The sequence below is a fragment of the Pan troglodytes genome, chromosome 7, assembly GCF_028858775.2.
Source record: "Pan troglodytes isolate AG18354 chromosome 7, NHGRI_mPanTro3-v2.0_pri, whole genome shotgun sequence".
Classification (NCBI taxonomy): domain Eukaryota; kingdom Metazoa; phylum Chordata; class Mammalia; order Primates; family Hominidae; genus Pan; species Pan troglodytes.
In genome coordinates, this window is record NC_072405.2 from 62,447,657 (window position 1) to 62,469,875 (window position 22,219).

Here is a 22,219-nt window from a genome sequence, read left to right on the forward strand (position 1 = left end):
CCCTCAGGCCCCTGGTCGTTAGCCTGGACCAAACTAGAAGTTAAGAGAAGTTTGCCTCCCCTCTCTCTCACCCACCCCTCACCTTGGACTCTTCGCCAACATCCACAGACATACCCTAGGAACCTCATTCTCTCATTCTGGCCTAGTTTCTCCCTTTAAAAAAAGAAACAAAAGTTCAAATTCAAATGCACTTAGATGTAAATGAATTCATACATCACTCCTGCTCATGAAATCTACAGGGAACACTCATATTAGATCCACAAGAATGAACCTGAGTAGTGTAATTTGGACCATATAAAATCTGAGCAGGTGGGAGACTTGGGGCTCAGGGCTACTTCCAGCCCCTCCTCAGAAGCCACACTCCAGCGTGATGCAGATCCTGCTGGCTTCTACTTCTGATCACAGAGAAGGTGCAGCGTTCCTTGGTTCTGTCTTCACTTCAACACCTCCTGCTTTATAAAAAATTAGCTGGAGGGCTAGGCATGGTGGCTCATCCCTGTAATACCAGCACTTTAGGAGGCCAGTAGTTTGGGGCCAGCCTGGACAACAAAGAGAGATCCAGTCTCCACAAGAAAATTTAAAAATTAGCTGGGTGAGTGGCACATGCCCCTAAGTCCTAGCTACTCAGGAGGCTGAGGCATGAGGATTGCTTGAGCCCAGGAGTTAGAGATTGCAGTGAGCTATGATCATGCCATTACACTCCAGCCTGAGTGATGGAGTGAGACCCTATCTCTAAAAAGAAAAGAAAATCTCCTCCTTTTCTAAGTAGTTTTGGCCAAAAGCCAGGTTATAGTTCTGCTTGGTTTATCCATCAGAAATGGGCTGGGTTTTTAGATACATGAAATCACAAGGGGAGGGAGAAATAATGCCTTTGGGTTTTAGGAAATCGGGAACCAGAGAGCTCATGACATTTTCTTTTCTTTTCTTTTCTTTTCTTTTCTTTTCTTTTCTTTTCTTTTCTTTTTGAGATGGAGTTTCGCTCTTGTTTCTCAGGCTGGAGTACAATGGCACGATCTCAGCTCACCGCAATCTCTGCCTCCCAGTTCAAGGGATTCTCCTGCCTCAGCCTCCCGAGTAGCTGGGATTACAGGCATGTGCCACCATGCCCGGCTAATTTTGTATTTTTAGTAGAGACGGGGTCTCTCCATGTTGGTCAGGCTGGTCTCAAACTCCGGACCTCAGGTGATCCGCCCGCCTCGGCCTCCCAAAGTGTTGGGATTACAGGTGCGAGCCACCGCGCCCGGCCATGACATTATCAAATTCCTTCTCCCTGAGTCAAGATTCAGAGCTCATTGCTCCCTTCTTGGAATACAGCCCTCCACCTCACTCCCAGATGCAATAAGCATTCTCAGGGGCCCAAGAGCAGATGGGCTCTTCTTTGCTAATGCTTTTTAAAGGCAGGGAGTAGAACAATGGCGAATGGTGACATCTGGTGGAAATCCAAGCACTGCAGCACTTCGAACCAGTGCGACTTGAGGCTCAGTTGTAACTAACTGAAGTCTGAGTACTTGAAGATGTCCTTTTTTACCAAGTGAAAAGCTCAGTGATATCACCCTTTTGGCTGACACAGGTACACCCTGCCACCAAGCAGGATGATGACATAAAGGGAAATGTCTTTGAAATGCCAAGAATTGGTTTTTGAATTCAGGTCTAAGTTGTATTTCATTCTCTGAGTCTTTGCTTTATCTTTTTTTTTTTTTTTTTTTTTGGCAGAGTCTCACTTTGCCACCCAGGCTGGAGTGCAATGGCGCCAACTCGGCTCACTGCAACCTCTGCTTCCCCGGTTCAAGCAATTCTCCTGTCTCAGCCTCCCAAGTACCTGGGACTACAGACTCATGCCACCACACCCAGCTAATTTGTATGTATTTTTAGTAGAGACAGGGTTTCACCATGTTAGCCAGGATGGTCTCAATCTCCTTGACCTCGTGATCTGCCTTCCTCGGCCTCCCAAAGTGGTGGGATTACAGGCATGACATTTTATCTTCTATAAAATCAAGACAATAATACTTTTCACATTCAATTTGAATGGTTGCTTTGAAAAAATCAAATGAGACAAGGCATGTAAAAATGCTGGTAAACTATAAAGACATGGGCTTTTTTAAAAAACTCAGATCATGGTGGCTCATGCCTGTAATCCCAGCACTTTGGGAGGCCAAGGCAGGTGGATCACTTGAGGTCGATCAGGAGTTCAAGACCAGCCTGGCCAACATGGTGAAACCCCGTCTCTACAAAAATACAAAAAAAAAAAAAAATCAGCTGGGCATGATGGCGGGTGCCTGTAATCCCAGCTACTCGGGAGGCTGAGGCAGGAGAATAGCTTGAACCCAGGAGTTGGAGGTTGCAGTGAGCTGAGATTGTGCCATTGCACTCCAGCCTGGTGATAGAGCAAGACTCCATTAAAAAAAAAAACAACTCAGATACTTTGAGTTTTTCTTTTAAAAGCCTGCATCGGTGAGTCCAGCTTTCCATTAGCCCTGTGCTGCCTCCCGGGAACCCCTTGGAACCCTATGGGCTGGGTTTGTAGCCAGTTTCTCCCATAATAGTTGTTTATCTAGTTATCTCCATCTGCAGATGGACCTCACACCTACTGGGCACAGAGTAAGAGCCCAGTTAATATTGATTGGCCAGTTGATTAGTAGATATAGAAATGCATTATTTCCCTAATTTTTTTCCACCGTGTGGATGAAACAAGATTTCATCTGATTAAGGTCAGAGATCATATGGTATTTCTTGATGTCTTCAAACTGAAATTGTTAAAATCTTTCTTCAGACAAATGTTTCATATGCCCTGAAAGAAATTAATGACAGTTAAGAATTCTGAATGGCCCCTAAAATGTTTCATATCAAGGCAGTGCCAACCTCCAACTTCCCCAAGAAAACATCCCCTTTAAAATGCCAAGCAAAGCAGTCTAATTCAGTTGCGTCCAGCTCAAAGAAATCAATGCCCGCTAACAAGTTCTCCCAGCAGCCGGGCCAGAGGAGGGAGAAAGCCTTAGAATGACAGGGCCCTGCATGGCCTGAACGAGGCTCACACAAAGCCTGGTTTATTAGGAACCACTGGAAAAGCTATAAAGCCCAGGCAGCCTTCCTGGGCCTGTCACAAATTGTCCACTTTGGAGAGAACAATGTCTTCCCTGTTCTTGCCATCTTGTTTGTTGATTTTTCAGGCTCCATCAGTGTGAAATTGAGAGATCCGGCCCAGGTCCGTGGGGCCAAATGGAGTGGCCCTCTTGTGTCAGGCCTTCTCTGAACATCCATTTTAACAAACCTCATACCTTCAGGGTCTACTCATGCAATTGCTGCAGCCTCTATCCCACAGATTCTCGCCTCTGTAATTGAGAAAGAGATGAGATGCATTGTTTAGAAATGTAAAACCACATCTATCAAAAAATATTTTTATTACAAAATTGTTAGACATAATAGCATAATAAAACCTTATGTGCCCATTACCCAGCTTCAACAATTATCAACTCCAGATCATGACATTTCAAAGTTCATTCATTTAACAGATATTCATTAAGTACATGTTATATCCCAGTACTGCTTAGGTTTTTTTGTGGGGGTTTTTTGTTTGTTTGTTTTTGAGACAGAGTTTGCCCTCTCGCTCAGGCTGGCATGCAGCGGCGTGATTTCAGCTCACTGCAACCTCTACCTCCTGGGCTCAAGCTGTTCTCATGCCTCAGCCTCCTGAGTAGCTGAGATGACAGGTGTGCACCACCATGCCCAGCTAATTTTATCCATTTTTAGTGGAGATGGGGCTTCTCTGTTTTGGCCAGGCTGGTCTTGAACTCCTGGCCTCAAGTGATCTACCTGCCTCAACGTTCCAAAGTACTGGATTACAGGTGTGAACCATTGTGCCTGGCCAACTGCTTAGGGTTTTGAGACACAGGTCTGAATATTGCAAAGTCCTGAGGCTCACAGAGCTCAGAGCCTGATGGGAAAACAGACTATCACAATACAGAGCATGCAGGCAACCCCAACGTGAGAAATGACATTTCCCGAGGGAAATGACATCTAAGCTGAGACTTGAAGGATAAATAGGAGAGGAGATTGCCCTGGGAGAGAAGAAGAGGTAACTGGAGAGGGGAGTGATTCAGGCAGAAGAAGCAGCTGACACAAAGTCCCAGGAATGAGAATGAACAAGGAAATTTTAGGAATGGAAGGAACATGAATGTATGGTGCTTTGAGTACCAAGGAATAGGTGACAGAAAGATGGGTAGACAGAGTACACATCAGCAAATCGCAGAAGGTCTTCTATGCCATGTGAAGTCACTTGAACTTCATCCTGCAGAGAAATGATGAGCCCCTGTGAGGCTAAAAGGAAGGAAAGAGAAGGACACATTTACCTCTTTTTTTTTTTTTGAGTCTTGCTCTGTCACCCAGGCTAGAGTGCAGTGGCACAATCTCGGCTCACTGCAACTTCCACCTCCCAGGTTCAAGCAATTCTCCTGCGTCAGCCTCCCAAGTAGCTGGGATTACAGGAGGCACCCACCATCACACGCCTGGCTAATTTTTGTATTTTTAGTAGAGACGGGGTTTCACCATTTTGGCCAGACTGGTCTTGAACTCCTGACCTTAGGTGATCCGCCTGCCTCGGCCTCTCAAAGTTCTGGGATTACAGGCTTGAGCTACTGAGCCCAGCCTCACATTTACCTTTTAGAAAGATCCCTCATCTGTAATGTGGGGAATGGAGTGGGGTGGGCAGAGGCGCCGTGTAGGTGCAAAGGCTGGAACTGTTAAGGAGGCCACTATAATTTAATTAAGAGAGCTGGGAAGTAACTGTGGGGATGTTGAGAAGTGCATGCTTGGGGAGGCAGGTTGGCTCTCTCTGGGGATTATGCTCTGCTTCCTCTGTAAGGTGGAAGGTTTGGGGTTTGGATGTGTGTGTGTCCTAAGAGAGGGCATTGGAGACGGATTATGTATCAGAGAATGGGCCCCATGCTGAACCCAGACGTAGGCTCGGCTAGAAGCCCTAGAGACCATCTTCGGCACAGATGAGGAAACTGAGGCCCAGGCGAGTACAGAGATGGATCCAAAGTCACAAAGGAAACTTGTGGTCATGTCTCCCTCTCCTGACCCTTCCTCCATCGGTCTGTGCTTTAGCCAACTGTCTCCCTTCATTTCACCAGTGCCTCAGGAGAGCAGCAGAGCCTGGGAAAACGTGACAACTCAAATGGTGGCAGTGTGAAATTTATCTCTTACGCCACTCAAAAAAGAGAAGTTGTTTTTTTAAAAAAAATATTCTGAGCAACTCCATCCCCTACGTTTCTCATGCTACATTTTTCATGCCTGCATTTGCTTCCACCAGCTCTTGGGATTTGGATGAGAGGGTTTTTCATTTCTCATGGTTACTAACATCCATCTTCAAAAAACCTTAGGATGAAATATTACAGTATGAACCTTGTTGACTTGTTTTACAGACTAACAATATTCTGTACTCCATGGATTTAATTTATCAAAGGTGTCTGGTATTACTTGAGGCAGATCCTGCTAATATCTTCACTTTGGTGTGTACTCTTTACTGTGTAAAATGTCAGGGGCATCTGTCATTTCTAATGCCCTGTTGGTATCTAAAATACTGTTTCCAAATCTTAGGTAAATCCAACCATTATGGAAGTAGTATTTCTTCCTTCCTTCCTTCCTTTCTTTGTTTCTTTCCTTCTTTCTTTCTTTCTTTCCTTCTTTCTTTTCCCCAAGACAGGGTCTCCGATCACCAGTGCAGTGGTGTGATCCCAGCTCACTGCAGCCTAAACCTCCTGGGCTCAGGTGATTCTCCTATCTCAGTCTCCCGCGTAGCTGGGACTACAGGCACACACCACCACACCTGTCTAATTTTTTTGTATTTTTTGTAGAGCCGGGGTTTTGCCACATTGCCCAGGCTGGTCTTGAATGCCTCTGCTCAAATGATCTGCCCACCTCAGCCTCCCAAAGTGCTGAGATTACAGGCCTTGCCAAAGCTGGGTCATTCTTTTTATTATTTTTGTATTATTCAGAGAACTAATCAATTTACTAAGTAAAGTGGAGAATTAGCAGCCATGTGACTAACTGAGCTAGTACCTACAGAATTCAAGTCAGTAATTCAACCTCCTGTGTAGGCTTGGAAATATGGGATTAGCAATTAGTCATTGAATTCCTATTTGCTGAGGGTGAGAGGATGACAAATTTAAATTTTGGTCTAAGATGATGAATGTGGTCAAAAGTACTTCATTACTCCTAGAAACTATCATAAATAGGCATTGGGAGAATATGAACCAAGAATATCACTCTCATAGATTACAGTCATCAGCATCAGTTAACAATGACTGTGTCTCCTGGATATGGTGTCAAGGAGCATGACAGCCAGGAGGCGGGTCTGGGGAGCCAGTTCTACTACTTACTCACGCTGACAGAAATCATCTGGCCTCACTGGTCTGCAGTTTACTCATTGAATAGCTGGGAGCAGGAGGGAGTAGTTATTGACATAACGTTTATAGGAACATTTTATAAATGTGTATACCTCAGGGTAAAAAAAAGTCAATATTTTTATAATAAAGATAAGTATACAAAATGTGTTTTTATAGGGTTCTACTATTCTCTAGGAATAGCTTCTTTGGTAAATATATATATATGTATATCTATATTAGATATAGATATACATATATATATGTCTATATTAGATATAGATATACATACTGAATTTTTAAAATTGTAAACCTCCATGATAAGAAAATATAGCAGTTTGGACAAATGCATTTTTTTTTTTTTGAGACAGAGTCTCCCTCTGTTACCCATGTTGAAGTGCAGTGGGGCGATCTCAACTCACTGCAACCTCCACCTCCCAAGTTCAAGCAATTCTTCTGCCTCAGTCTCCCAAGTAGCTGGGATTACAGGTATGCACCACCACGCCTGGCTAATTTCTGTATTTTTAGTAGAGAAGGGGTTTCACCATGTTGGCCAGGCTGGTCTTGAACTCCTGACCTCAGGTGATCTGCCCACCTCAGCCTCCCAAAGTGCTGAGATTATAGGCATGAGCCACCGCGCCTGGAAACAAATGCAATTTTTATAGAGCTGGGGATCCCAGAAAAACATTCTAAAGCTTCAAAAGTGAGTTTTAAATGTTTCTTTTCAATTTTCTGATATCAAATGTAACAATTCCTGTCCTACTCTTTGGGGATATAGAATGCTACAAGAAAAGAAGCAGGAGCTTTAGTTTATTTCATGTTTGTTTTTCTTTTTAGTTAGTTAGCAAATATAAAAAGTGGGGAGAAAGCACAGGTAGATCTTGGAATCTTAGGACTTTGGCACATGGACTCTTTATATTCCTGTCATTTAAAATGTTGTTTAGTTAATTCACATTTATTTATTAGAACATTCAAAATTAAAATAGGGGCTGGGTGCGATGGCTTATGTATGTAATCCCAGCATTTTGATAGGCTGAGGTGAGCAGATCACTTGAGGTCAGGAGTTCGAGACCAGCCTGGCCAACATGGTGAAACCCTGTCTCTACTAAAAATACAAAAATTAGCCGGGCATGCTGGCAGGTGCCTGTAGTCCCAGCTACTCGGGAGGCTGAGGCAGGAGAATCGCTTGAACCTGGGAGTTGGAGGTTGCAGGGAGCCAAGATCACGCCACTACACTCCAGCCTAGGTGATAGCGCGAGAGAGACTCAGTCTCAAAACAAACAAACAAAAAAACAAAACAACACAAAATTAAAATAGCACAGCTTTACAGTTGTCAGGACTGGTAGGCTACACACACCAAGAGAACATGGAAAGGTTTATTGATCACATATTGAGGCCCTCTGAGTAGAACAGGGCAGGACCACAAGCAGGCCCAAAATTGGCCAAGAGAGCAGAGAAAGGAGCGTGGCTTGGGGTTCATAGTGGGATTCAGTGGAGGGTTCTCCTTTGCAATGGCCAGGACTTGTGTGGTTTGAACTTCCTGCAGGTGCTGCCCAAGGAGGGAGCACCTGTGCTTTTGTGTCAGCTTGCCCAGGTGTTGGGCAGATGGCGGAGTAGGAGTGATGGTAACTAGAAGCTGCCAATGGCCAAACATTTAAAAAAATGGATTCTGTGTCACAGACTCTTTATTACAACAATATGAAGAATAAAATATATACAGTATAGTCAGTCTCCATCCCACCTTTTCCAACCACCATTCTCTCACCCAAGGTACCAAACCACTCTTCACTTTTTTCAGCTCCTAAGCTCCATGCGTCCTTACAGAGATAGTCTATGTATACACAGATATGTGTGTACACACACACACACACACCCATCATTCCCTTTACAAGGAACAAAGAGTTAGACACCAGCTAGACTAGAGTTTGTTTATAATTCTTCAAACCTGCTCTGCTATTTTCTAGATATGATTCATTGGGCAAGTTTTTTCACCTTTATGAGTTTCTGAAGTCTTTACAGTCTTCTGTAAAATGCATATGAGACTAATGCCTGCATGCATCGTTATCGTATGGAATAAATGATGCATCTTTGGAACAGTATTAGGAACATTATAGATGGTGTCCCTTTTATCTTGTTTTTCTTCAACTTCTTGAGCTGCACTTCATCAGCCTCATTTGAAATTTCCCCTTCCTTTGTTGACTTTGAAATACCAGGAATTTTCTAGGCTTTCCTCCTTGGTCTTTTTCTCATTTCACTTGACTCATTCTCCCTGGCTAAGCTTGGCTGTGTCGGTGGCTTTGAGACAGCCTGTGGACTGATGATTCCACTCAGCTTTGTCTCCTGAGGTCCACACAGAAGCTGCAAATATATGCTAAGTGTCGAGATATAAATGTCTAGCAGCACTTCAAAATTAGCAATATAGGCCAGGTGCGGTGACTCACACCTGTAATCCCAGCACTTTGGGAGGCTGAGGTAGGTGGTTCACGAGCTCAGGAGTTCAAGACCAGCCTGGCCAAGATGGAGAAACTGTGTCTCTACTAAAACTACAAAAATTAGCCAGGTGTGGCGGCAGGAGCCTGTAACCCCCGCTACTCAGGAGGCTGAGACAGGAGAATTGCTTGAAGCCGGGTGGCAGAGGTTGCAGTGAGCCAAGATCGTGCCACTGTATTCCAGCCTGGGTGACAGAGTGAGACTCCATCTCACAAAAAAAAAAAAAAAAAAAAAAAATTAGCAATATGTTTTCCCCTTTCCCCAGACTCTTCTTTTCCTGAGTTTTCTATCTCAGCAAATGGTTCCCTTTCAACCTAGAAACTTGGAGGTATAATTCTTGACCTTGCTTTTGTCCTCATTTTGAACCTCCAGTCAATCCTCAAATTTTGACCACACTACTCAGAATTATCCCTTGATCTGTTCATTTAGTTCCAACCCATTTAAAACTTTCCTGGATCAAGTCACAATCATTTCTCAAAACATTATTGCAGGCCAGGCACGGTGGGTTACACCTGTAATCCCAGCACGTTGGTGAAACCCTGTCTCTACTAAAAACACAAAAATTAGCTGGGCGTGGTGGCTGGTGTCTGTACTCCCACCTACTTAGGAAGCTGAGGCAGGAGACTCGCTTGACCCTGAGAGGCAGAGGTTGCAGTGAGTTGAGATCATGCCACTGCACTCCGGCTTGGGTGACAGAGTGAGAGTCCATCTCAAAAAAATAATAATAATAATAATTACAATAGCTTGTCCCTGGTCTCCTTTCCAGTGATGCCTGCTTCTAAATAACACTAAAGGACAGAGAGATCTTTCAAAAACACACACATGATTGTGTTGACTTCCTGACTAAATGTTGTCAAGGGATACCCTTTTCCACCTAGATATGGTTCAAACTCCTTAAATTGATTCAGTCTTCTATCTCTCTGACTCTGTCTCTCTGTTTCCTGGTCTCTAGGGATCCTATCCAATTCCAGGAGCTTTGAATACCTTTGTATGCTAGTGCTTCCAAATTCACATCTCCTAGACTCCCACCCAGACCTCCCTACCCTAAGCTCAAGCCTCTTTTACATCAACCTGTCTGACATCTCCATTTGAATGACTCATAGGCATCTCAAAAATCTGTCTTTAGCAGGATTCTTGATTTTCCTCCCTAGTCCTCTCCGTTCAGTAAGCCATTCAACTGCTCAAGTAAAAAAAACACTAGGAATTATCTTTGATTCCTTTTTTCTCAGCCTGCACTTACAATCCATCTGAAGTCCTGTTAATTCAATCTTTAAAACTTCTGCCAAACCTGTCCATTTATTTATGTTTTTATTTACATGACCTGTCCAAGTCATCATCTTCTTTCTTATTCCTACCCTTGCCCCCTCCCCAATTCACTCCAATACTCAGCAGCCAAAGCAGTCTTTAAAGATATAAACTAGATGTCTCTCTTGCTGAAAAACCTCTCAATGATTTCCCATTGCTTTTAAAATAACATCCAAAATCCTTACCATGATTTGGTTGCCCTATTCAGGCTATATGAACCTTAATACCCTCCCATTCACCACACCATGAGAGCAGGTCACGTTCTTTCTCATTCATGGAATCCCAAGCATCTAGGACAGTACCTCATACACAGGAGACACACAATAAATGTTTGTTGAAAGAATGAGTAAGTGAGTGGCTTACAAGACCCTTCCTCATCTGGTTTCTGTTTCCGCTGTTCTCTTTCTACTCCCCCATGTCACAGTATATGTTCCATCAAATGCTAGGAGCAGAATGAGACTAGGCAATGTCTCTCTTACAAGCACTTTGAGTGGCAGCAGCAGAAATCAAGTGAGAGAACCCCAAGAGATAGCTGCAAACTCAATGAGAGAATAAAGAGTAATTAACTCTGCCGTCCTTCCTCCCTGAATGGACTTCTTGGGCTCCTCTCAGCTCACATCTTGAGGGTTTTTTTTTTAATTTAGTAAAATATAAACAACATAAAATTCACCATTTTAGGCATACAATTCAATGGCACTATCTATTTCCAGAACTCTTTTATCTTCCTGATGTAGTTCAGATGTTGTCTCCTCTAAATCTCATGTGGAATTGTAATCCCCAGTGTTGGAGGCATGACCTGGTGGGAGGCGATTGAGTCACGAGGGCAAATCCCTCGTGGCTGGGTGCTGTCCTCATGATAGTAAGTGAGTTATCAGGAGATCTGGTTGTTTAAAAATATGTAGTACTTCCCTCCTCTACTCTATTTATTGCTCCCCCTCTTGCCATGTGACAGGCCTGCTCCCACTTCATCATCTACCATGAATAAAACCTCCCTTAGGCCTCTCCAAAAGCTGGACAGATGCCAGTGCCACGCTTCCTGTACAGCCTGCAGAACCATGAACCAATTAAATTGCTTTTCTTGATAAATGACCCAGTCTCAGGTATTTCTTTATAGCAATGCAAGAATGGCCTGATACACATCTCAAACAGAAATTATGTATCCACCAAACAATCACTCCCCATTCTCCCCTCTTCTCAGCCTCTAGTAACCTCTATTCTATTTTCTCTCTCTTTGAATTTGCCTATTCTTGGCACCTCATATAAATGGAATCATACAATGTTTGTCCTTTTGTGTCTGTCATCTTTCACTTAACATCATGTTTTTAAGGTTCATCTATGTCATAGCATGTATCAGAATTCCACTCCTTTTTATGGCTGAATGATATTTGAGTTTGTTTTTAATTCATCTATCCAACACATATTAATTGAGTAGTTTATCCACCCAAGCACTTTTCTAGATTCTATGGAGATAGCAATAAGTGAAAGAGACAAAAGTATTGCTTAGTTCTTACAAATAAACAAGTGAATATATACTATGTCAGATGGTGACAAGTGCTATAGAAAAAAAGCTGTATTGCAGAGAGGAACTGTAGAGGAAGAAGAGATCTCAAAGGCAGGGTGGAATCATTCATGTAGTTCCTTGAGAACTAGAGTAAGGATTTTGGATTTTACTCTGAAATGAGAAATCAATGGAAAGTCTGGAGCTGGGATGGGTGCAGTGGCTCACACCTGTAATCCCAGCCCTTTAGGAGGCCGAGGAGGGTGGATCACTTGAGATCAGGAGTTCAAGACCAGCCTGGCCAACATGACGAAACCCTGTCTCTACTAAAAATACAAAAAATTAGTTGGGCATCATGGCACACACCTGTAATCCCAGCTACTAGGGAGGCTGAGGCATAAGAATTGCTTGAAGCCAGGCGGTAGAGGCTGCAGTGAGCCCGGTGATCCAACAAAGCAAGACTCTGTCTCAGAAAAAAGAAAAAAGAAAGAAAGAAAGAAAGTCTGCACCTGTAGAGTGACATTTTCAAGGATAAATGTTTTGAAGGATAACTTTGGCTTCGGTGTTGAGATGAGACTATGACAGGAAATATGGCAAAGGGAAGGAGAAAGATCAGTGAAAGGTGTGCATTAGTCAAGGTTCCCCAGAGAATCAGAAGCAATAAGGGGTGTGTGTGTGTGTGTGTACGCGCGCGCGCGTGCGTGCATCTGTGTGTTACATGGGGAGAGATATACTTTAAGGAATTGGCTCATGTAATTGCGGAGGGTGTCAAGTCTGAAATCTGTAGGGCAAGCCAGCAGGCTGGAAATTCAAGTAAGAGCTGATGTTGCAGTCTTCATTCTGAAGTCCACAGGACAGGACAGAAAGGTTGGAAACTCACTCAGCGTTTCCATGTTGCAATCTTGAGGCCAAATTCCTTTTGAGGTAGAATCTACTCCATGCCTCTTCTTAGCCTCTGGTGGTTTGCTGTCAATCTCTGGCATTTCTTGGGCTGTGGATGCATCAACCCAATTTCTGCCTTACATGGCATTCTCTCTGTGTGTATATGTGTGTCGAAATTTCCCCTTTGTATAAGGACACCAGTCATACTGGAATAGGGTGGCCTTCATCTTACTAATTACATCTGCTGCAATGCTATTTCCAAGTAAGGTCATATTCCAAGGTACTAGGGACTAGAATTTTAATATGTAAATTTTGGGAGGTGCAAGTCAACCTGTAACACAGGGTAACAGCTGTGAATATGAAGTAGTTGGATTTGGCCAGAGAATTTTAAAAAGAGAGTCTGGGATACTCCAATGATGTTTTTCACCTAAACAAAAATAGTTAAACTTCCCATTTGCTGAGCTGGTGAAGACTGCAAGAGGAGAAAGTTCGGAGAAGAATAACAAGGGCTCAGTTTTTTATATAATAAGTTTTCAAAGCACCATCTCCAGCAGGGCATAGTGGCTCACACCTATAATCCCACCACTTTGGGAGGCCAAGGTGGGAGGATTACATGAGGTCAGAAGTTTGAGATCAGCCTGGCCAACATGGTGAAACCCCATCTCTACTAAAAATACAAAAATTAGCTGGGCATGGTGGCACATGCCTGTAATCCCAGCTACTAAGGAGGCTGAGGCAGGAGAATCGCTTGAACCCAGGAGATGGAGGTTGCAGTGAGCCGAGATCACACCACTGTACTCCAGCCTGGGCAGCAGAATAAGACTCTGTCAAAAACAAACAAACAAACAAACAAAAAAAAACTAAAAAACACCATCTCCTACCCTAAGTCCCTTACTTGGCTAGTAATACCTATGGCGAGAACAGAGGACCCAGTTATCTCTGCAGAAGCAGGGCAGACAGAGCCTTTGAGTGTTTCCCTTCTCTAGACATACAAGTCATCTAAGTAGCTCTCATTTCTGGCCCACTCCACTTCCCTTTCCAGCCCTTCCTCCCTCGTTATCATTGCCTCCATTACACAACATCTCCTTATGACATCTCCATGTAAGCCTTAGGCATAAATACATTTTAAAAGTTATTAAAAGAATGGAACAAGTCAGAACTGATTATGAGCTGCAGAAATATTCTTTTTAAGAGTTGTATGTTCACAAGGAACATTAAGATTCTGAAGGAACCTTAATAATAGAAACATATTATGAAGAGTTGGGTTCACCTCAAGTTAATATTAACCAGTGACTCTAATAGCCAGGATCTGTTAGCTTATTTATATTGCCACCTTTCAATCTGCATAATTTATGGTCAATGCAGGGAAAGATTTGCCTTTATAGTTTTCACTGTCAGCTAGATTCTTCCATCCAAGTGGAAGAATTACATTTCCAAATAACAGAAAGTTAAAATGTATAATGTGACTAAACTACAGCAAAGTGGAACTTAAAAATAAAGTTCAGGAGAAAATAGGTCATTTCATAAGACTAACTTCAAATTCTATTTGAACTGTGACTTTAATTCTAAAGAGTCTCAGAAATTTTTGGTACAGGAGTCATTTATTCTGCTATGGATATTTCCTTTATGAAATGCTGCTATTTAAGCATGAATGAAAACCTTCCATTTGAAATGGGCAAGACATTGTTCATACGGATTTAGGCTGTGGCGATTTTCGTCTGCATAAAGGCATTCTGGTTGCTGTTCAGTAGCCAACATGATTGATTAGGGAAGTGGTGGTTCAATCAGAATAAAGTATTCCCCAAGTATTCTGGATCCCTAAGGACCAGTGCTTCCAGGAATACGGTACTGATGATTCCATTTTGTGGCTATTTTTTGACAGTCCTCAGACTGTCAAATAGAATCTGGCCTAAAAGGAGGACAAGGCTCTCTGAAGTGCAGCCCTTCGGGCAGCTGAAGGTCTTTCTGCAGATAACTTTTCTCAGATCGAATTTTTTGGCTACATTGATACTCTTCGGCTCTGTCCTTGCCAGAAGTTCGGAAGGATTCCAGCGCCCCACACCTTGCTTCATTCACCCTCATCCCCTCCCCTAACTGGAGAAGCCGCTGGGTCCCGCGCCAGGCTCGCGGTGGCTTCAGAGTAGCAGGGGAGCAGGCGGCTGATCCGGAGGCCAGTGTGGGGCCGGCAAGCGGAGACTGTCTCCAGAGGAGCAAAGGAGCCGAGTCTTGTTTTTCTTGGATCAGGTTTGGGACTTTTATTCTGTCTGACCATTTCCACCACTTGCCTCACAAGAGTCTCTGTCTCGAAGCACAGGACCGAAGCAAAATGCCTAATGAAGCGTGCCTGAGGAAGGGGCAGGGGCTTGCAAGTGACTTGGGAAAAAGGACTGGGGCGAAGGGAGAAAGGAGGTTACGAGTTCGCACGTTCTCACAAAACCATTTGAAAACATGAGCTGGAGACGCCAAATTCTGGGACCCACGAAAGGCCTTTGGAGCTCGCTCGGGCTCCTCGAAGTTGGGCGTGCGTCGCAGAACAGTGCTGGGAGCTCTCTTTCAGCATTTTCGGCTTTGTTCAAGCCCTTGCGTAGGGTCAGGAAGGCCGTGGGTGGGCTCAGTCAGGCTTTAGGTCGCCAGGAACCCGGTTGGTCCTCTCTCGACTTCTTAGCGTAGGGTCCCGCCGGCCCTGGCGCCCGTGGCCGCCGAAGTTCCCGCCCTCGCCGAGGGCCCTCGCTCCGGAGTGGGGCGCAGACGCGGCCGCCGGCCCGCAGTCCCCCGCAGATGCCGCCCAGGACTAGCTGCCCGGCGGAGGCCGAGCACGCTTGGCGGCAGCTGAGCCTCCACCCCAAGCCCCAGCCGGAGGGGCGCGTCCCCTGTCCTCCTCCCGAGCGAGACGAACGCTCAGCAGCTCGTTCCCTGGGCGCCAAGACCGATTTCCAAGTCGCCCACTTTCCCCCTCGAGGGAGCTGTTGGCGCTTCTCCAGAAGCCTCCTCGGCTCCCAGCTCCAGCCCCTAAAATAAAAGCACCTCGCCAGAGAGCGGGGGAGGGGAGCAGCTGAACGAGGAGAATGAAAATACTGGAAGAACGACCCCATTCTCCAGGAAAAGGTAATGAGGGGAAGTGAAACAGTGTGAACTTACTCGGAAATGCAAACCGAGTTCAACTCACCCAGGAGCAAACAAACGACAGCAAGACAAATCAGCCACCGCACTCGCGGCTCCCCAGAAAGGGCCTCATGAATGAGAATGGGTTGCTAGGTTTCCTTCCCTCTCTCCTGACAATCGCTTCCCACAAGACTTCCACCGCCGAAAGAATACAGGCCGGGCCTGGTGACTGCGGAGTGAGGGAACCGCGCCAGGCCCACGAGGCCGCCCGCGACCGCTCCCGCCTTCAGGACCCTGGAGAGCGGCCGCCGCGCCCCTGGGACCCACGCCCAACCCAGAGCACCCGCGCTCGCCTCCCGCGCCTCACCACCCCAGCACTTTATTCGCTGCTTCCCGCCTCCACCTTCATTTTTTTTGGCAACCACCGCTCTTGTTTTTCACAGACAGATTAAATTGTTTTTTGTTTGGCATGAGGGGGTGTTTGGATTGGCCGAGCTACAATGCGGTTTGTAACTACACTAAACGTTAGTGTACCAAGAAACTAAGAGCGTCTCAAAGATGACAGTCTGAACGAGGCAGGTGACCTTAAAAAAGCCACTGAGTTCAACCCCTTTATAAATGAACTCAAAAAATAAAGAGACATTCCCAAGGTTAGCCATTAAGTTAGTGGCAAGGTTGAGTGTAGAACCGTGGGTTTCTGACTTCTAAACTAGTGCTTCCCTCCACTTTCCGAAAGAAAAAAAATACTTCATTGCTTAGGTCTCCTAAGCAACAAGTGGAAGTTGGAAAGGCCGGTGTTCCCGGGAATAAGAAGGACACATGGAGTTTGGAAAGGAGGTCTGCAGAGGGTTCACTTGTAGTAGCAGCCCTAACATGGAATCCCGGTGTCCCCGGCTCCACGCAACATACCTACAGCCGCACTGGCCAGTCCCTTTTTCCAACCAGCCTGTGGAGGGTCTGAGGCCCTTCAGCCACCTTCAGCCACTATCTGGACCTTCCATAGACAACAATCCCAATAGAATCTAGTAGCCAAGGCCAACTCTGTGCCTCTGGCAGGCAGAGCCCTGGGCACTTAGGGAGATGGGAAAGGGCAGGGGGAACAAGGGAAGACCAGAGAAGGGAGGGGAAGAGCAACAGTTACAAAAGTGAACTAAGATTTTCATCCAAATTCTGAAGAACCAGGCGATGTGAACACAGACCCTTCTGCATACTGCATGTCACATTCAGCGCGCATGGTAGTCCCCTGGGAATGTTACCATGCAGATTCCGATGCATTGGCTGGGTGGGGCTCAAGAGTCTTTATTTCTAACAAGCTCCTAGGTGTTGGCGAAGCTGCTGGCCTACGGACCACACTTCAAGTAGCACGGAGTTAGGAAATACAGGAGTGGGAGGGGAAAGAATCTAACTATAGGCCTTTCCTTCTGTTTTCACCGACCTTCTCTTGCACCCCCAAAGTAACGCTTCAAAATTCTGTAGTAAAGAGCCCCATCTAAGCGGCCGGACACCACAGTAACCGTATGCTGGTTTTGTTTCTCTCTCCCCACCAGTCCTTCCCGCCTGCACAGCTCCCAGACTCGCCCGCCGCCCCGAAGCTGTTCGGCCTCCTTTCTAGCCCGCTTTCCAGCCTCGCAAGGTTCTTCTCTCACCTTCTCCGGCGACCCCCTCCCGAGGCTCCCCGGAGGCGCCTGGACTTCTCCCCCCTGCTTCCCGCCCTGCCGGCCGCCCGGCTCTCGAGGGGGCACGAGGAGCTGCCTGGCCGCCTCTCGCTCCTGCTCGGGGCGGCGCTAGCACTGCCCGGCCGACCCTCGGGGGGTCGTCCGCTGAGGCCCCCCCATCCGGTAGCCAAGCCCAGGGAGGAAGACGCCACCGCTGGGCAGAGCTCGCCCATGCCGGTGAGTACCTTGGTCTCCACTACGCCCCACACCCAGCCTCCCCAGGACACCAGCCTCTCCCGATTCTTCCTAACCCCAACTGACCCGCTCCGCTGGGGTTAGCAGTAGGGAGGGTGGCAAGGTCGGGAAGGCCGGGACGTGGCTGGGCAAGTCCTAGGATGGGACACTGGCGGCTCCCGGGACACCGCCCCTACCCGCGGGAAGACACTCCAAGCTACTTTTTCCTGGGCCATTTCCTTTCCAGGGTCCAAGAAAACGGGAGGGAGCCCTCGCTCTTCCCCGAGGCTGCCTTTCAAACTCTCAGCGTGTCGCTCTCCTCCCTCTACTCCGAGCCTCCCCCAGACGCGCCTCCGCCTGCTCCCAGCGCTCGCTCTCCCACTCCCCTGCCCTCTCGGCAGGCAAGGGAGGAAATGACGTGATGTTATTTTTGTGTCAGGTCAGTTTCCAGCTTCAGCTTAGCCCTCCGGGCTTCAGGGAACTAACCCCGCGGCCCCACCGGGTCCCACTCCCGAAGGGACGCTGCGGGCTACGGGGACACGCGGTGTTGCGAGTCTGGAGAGCTGGGCGGCTGGGTTCCCCCTCCCGCTGCCCCCTGGTCTACTCCTCTCCCCGGACTCCGGAGTCCCTGGAGAAGGGGACGCGGAGGGCGACTGCCGAGGGTCTCAGCGGGATCCGGAGTCAGGGGTTAGTTACCCCCCTTATCCCCCGCTCGGTTGCTGGGTGGGGCCTCCGCGCTCTGGCTAGCTGGGAGGGGGCGAGGGCCGCTTTCCAGGGCGGGAAGACCGGAGGCCTAGGCTGCGCCGGGGTGGGGCGGGGACAGAGCTCAGAGAGGCGCCCCGGGCCGGGGAGAAGGTAGGGGGCTGCCCTCCAGAGACGGGCAGTCCACAGACGCGAAGCTCTGGGGACCAAGCGCCCCCTCCGTGCCCGCCGCCCACCCCCGCTCCTTCCTCCCGCTCCGTTCATTCACAAGGTCCGAGCACGCAGTCCAGCACACTCTAGTCTCGCTCGGCCCCGCGCGCCGAGGGGAGGCGATGACACAGAGGGCTTCGCGGACGCCCTCTACGCGCGCCTGGCTTCGCATCCACACTCTTGGGACTTGCTAATGCGGGGCTGGAGCAGTGGGGCTGCGGCCGGGGTGGAGGTCGCGCCCCGCGTGGGGCCTCGGGGGTACCCCTAGCACCCGCGGCGGTGGAGTGCGCCGCCGCTGGAGGGAGGCGAGACGTGGGATTGCCCGGCCGGGTAAAGGGAGTGAGGGGGCGGGGAGGAGGCAGAGCAAGGGGAGGAAGAGGCCGGGAGAAGAGGGCTAGAGCAAAGACCGAGAGCCGGAGAAAGGCGAAAGGCGCGGTGAGCAATCGCCGACGTAGAGAGGGCAGCCCTTGGCGCTGCAATATTGAGAAGGCACCCGCGGGACGCATGCGCACGGCGGACGGAGGCGAGCCGGCCGGGGCTTCCTCCCCGGCCGGCAGGGTGGACGGTGGGCTCGTGAGTATCCCAGTTCCTCGACCTCTCTTTCTTCGTCTCGGGCTCGCCCTGAGGCTTCGTGCTGGAAAGTGGCCGAGGCTGGGAGGGGCGCGCCGCTCGTCCGGACCTCGGGGTGTCGCCGTTGCTGCGGGGCGGGAGGCGGTGCGAGTCGGGGGTTCCTTCCCGCAGTGCGAGTTTGGGGGAGTGGGGCTGCAAGTGCGTCCGCGTCCGAAGAGGGTCATCGCGCCACCAGGATCAATATGTCCCGGGCCTGCCAGGGCGTCCGCGATTCCACCTCTGCGGCCTCGCGTCGGTGTCTTGGTGGGGAACGCGGGAGTCTAGTCTTTAGACCCTAGAAATCGCATTGACCACCCGAAGCGTATTTCGGAAAGACCAGGCGGGTGGAAGCGTCGGCGTTCTCACGGGATAGGGAAAGGACAAGGAAGGGGCTGGGCGCCCGGGGCAGGTGGTTTGAGCGCCGCTGGGAAGGGTAAGGAGACAGAGCCTCCTGGAATCGTAGCGCCTCCTTTTAGGAGAAGTGCAACCAGGGCAGGGGCACCGAGGGGCAGGGTGAGGAAGTGGACGCCCCACGCGTGGACCCTAGAAGACCGACTAGGTATGGGCGTTTACTCGGAGCCTCTGTTCACGCTCTTGAAAACCGAATGAACAGAGAAGTGCCCTCCACCCTTCGCCTGCGCCAGGGCAGTTAACGTGCAGGCGCCGCCGGGATTTTCCTGGAACAAACCCGGGCACTTGATCTTAAGCACCCTCGGAGCTGCCCTGGGAAGTCGAAACAAGTCTGGGCGCCCGGACTGCGGAGACTGGAAAGCAGGGGGCGGAGGGCGGGAGACTGGGGGCGGGAGGTGGAGGTGCAGGCTGCAGCTGGGGACCAAGGTGGGCGTTGGAGGGGAGGGTCCGTGTGCGCGGCTGTCCTCCAGCGCTGGGGGAGCGGACGGGCCAGGGGCCTCTAGGGAAGCGGCGCTCCGGGACAGGGGTGGCTTTCCCGTCTCTGTGTGCTCGGCGATCCCCCCACCCAGCTCCGGCGGAGGAGCCCTGAGAGAAGCGGCTAGCTGAGAGTGGGGTGGGCGTTTTGGGGAAAGGTTTGCGTGCGCTGCGGCCCTACCGCTGCTAGAGAAGTGGGCGAGAGAGAGTGGGCGCCGGGAGGGGGTCTATAGGCGCCGCGACCTACCCCATCTCCCTCCACGCTTGTGGGGGAGTGAGTGGGGAAGGGGCTTTGGGAGAGGCGGCGCGCGGGCACTGAGGTGCATCGTGAGCTTCCCGGACTTGACAGCATCAAAGGAAGATCCTGGCGAGCAGCCAGGGCCAGCGAGCGACCCCAGCAGCAGGGACGCGGCCGTGCAGAGAGCTCGCGGACAGGCGAGGGGGATCCCAGGGGAGCAGCTGCTGCCCACGGGCCACGGGCGATGCACGGAGTGGAAAAGTGAACGTGGTCTACAGGATTTCTATCCGGAAGGTGGAGAGCGCTACAGGGGAATCTCCTCGATTCCTGTCCGTCTCGTAATTTGGCAAAAGCTCGCGCCACTGCCCTCCGGCCTGGGCGACAGAGCAAGACTCCGTCTCAAAAAAAAAAAAAAAAAAAAAAAAAAAGGCAAAAGCCTATCGCTCTTTGTTGAACTCCCCACGTTCCCCAGTCACCTGGCTGGGGTTCGTTGGTGTCAAAACCCCAGCCTTGGTGCCCTCGGTGCCAGCAGGACCCTCGCCCACTGGCTAGCGGAATCAGGCACCTGCACGCGGGCTCCTCATTGCCCCGGAGTGTGGGGAGGAAGGGGCTTCTGCATCAGTCTCCAGCCACCCTCCTTGGGACACAAGTGGCAGGGCCCTGGCGTGGCTTGGCTTCATTTCATTCCTAGTGGCTCCAAACCGTGGAATTGACTAAACAAATGTTCAAATTCGCAAAACGGTCTGACTTCCTCCCCAAACTTGACAAGGACATTTCTAGTGAAATTACTCTATCTGTAAGTTTTTTGGCACAACCATAGTTTGCAATTTACTATTTTTGTTAAAATATTTTTTCTCCAAACCTAATTTTTGGGGGGGTCTCATCCTGTTTATCTTCTGTTCATTAAGTGACATCTTTCTTTCTTTTTTTTTTTTTCTTTGAGACTGAGTTTCGCTCTTGTTGCCCAGGCTGGAGTGCAATGGCGCGATCTCAGCTCACTGCAACCTCCGCCTCCTGGGTTCAAGCGATTTTCCTGCCTCAGCCTCCCAAGTAGCTGGGGCTGGGATTACAGGCATGCGCCACCACTCCTGGCTAATTTTTTGTATTTTTAGTGGAGACGGGGTTTCTCCATGTTGGTCAGGCTGGTCTTGAACTCCCGGCCTCAGGTGATCCGCCTGCCTCCGCCTCCCAAAGTTCTGGGATTACAGGAGTGAGCCACCGCACCTGGCCATAAGTGACGTCTTTCTTATCACGTATGAGAGGCAGTGTTGCCAAACCAGTGGGAGTCTTGAGCTCTGTAACTGGGTTCAGATCCCAACCTAACTGCATAACCTTGGACTAGTTACTTATCCTCTCTGGGCGTTAGTTTCATCATCTGTGAAATGGGGGTAATAAGAGCACCTACCTCGGCAGCTCAGCAGAGCACGGTGGCTCACTCCTGTAATCTCAGCACTTTGGGAGGCCGAGGCAGGTGGATCACCTGAGGTCAGGAGTTCTAGACCAGCCTGGCCAACATGGTGAAACCCCATCTCTACTAAAAATACAAAAATTAGCCGGGTGTGGTTGCTGGCGCCTGTAATCCCAGCTACTCTGGAGGCTGAGGCAGGAGAATTGCTTGAACTCAGGAGGCAGAGGTTGCAGTGAGCCGAGATGGAGCCACTGCACTCCAGCCTGGGCAACAAGAGCAAAACTCTGTCTCAAAAAAAAAAAAAAGAGTATCTACCTAATGTGCTAGCTGACAGCATTCAGTAAATTAATAACATAGAGCTCTTATAACGGGATGGCACATACCAAGCAAAAGCTGTTATTACTATTATTATATTGATGCTAAATTGGCTAGACTTCAAACTATAAATAAGATCAGTAACAATGCATATTTTTGTATATTATAAAGAGTATGCATAATGAAACACATGTCCGTCATCCAAATTAGAAAAACAGTCTTTTTTTTTTTTTTTTTTTTTTTTGATACTGGGTCTCACTCTCTCACCCAGGCTGGAGTGCAGTGGCACGACTGAGGCCCACTGCA

General features: G+C 48.6%; 1 protein-coding gene across 5 annotated transcripts in view; it reads left to right on the forward strand.

The window, feature by feature from the left end:
- Positions 1 to 22,219, forward strand: part of RGS20 (regulator of G protein signaling 20) — a 108,651-nt gene that overhangs the window by 10,169 nt on the left and 76,263 nt on the right. Inside the window, exon 2 of one of the 5 annotated variants that reach the window (XM_009455389.5) lies at positions 17,205 to 17,549. In XM_009455389.5, coding sequence (XP_009453664.2) covers positions 17,205 to 17,549 — 345 coding nt within the window. Of the gene's footprint in view, positions 1 to 17,204; positions 17,550 to 17,823; positions 18,234 to 18,651; positions 19,032 to 22,219 lie in introns of those variants that run through there. The other 4 variants (XM_009455393.5, XM_009455395.4, XM_001151182.6 and 1 more) reach the window with 4 other exon arrangements.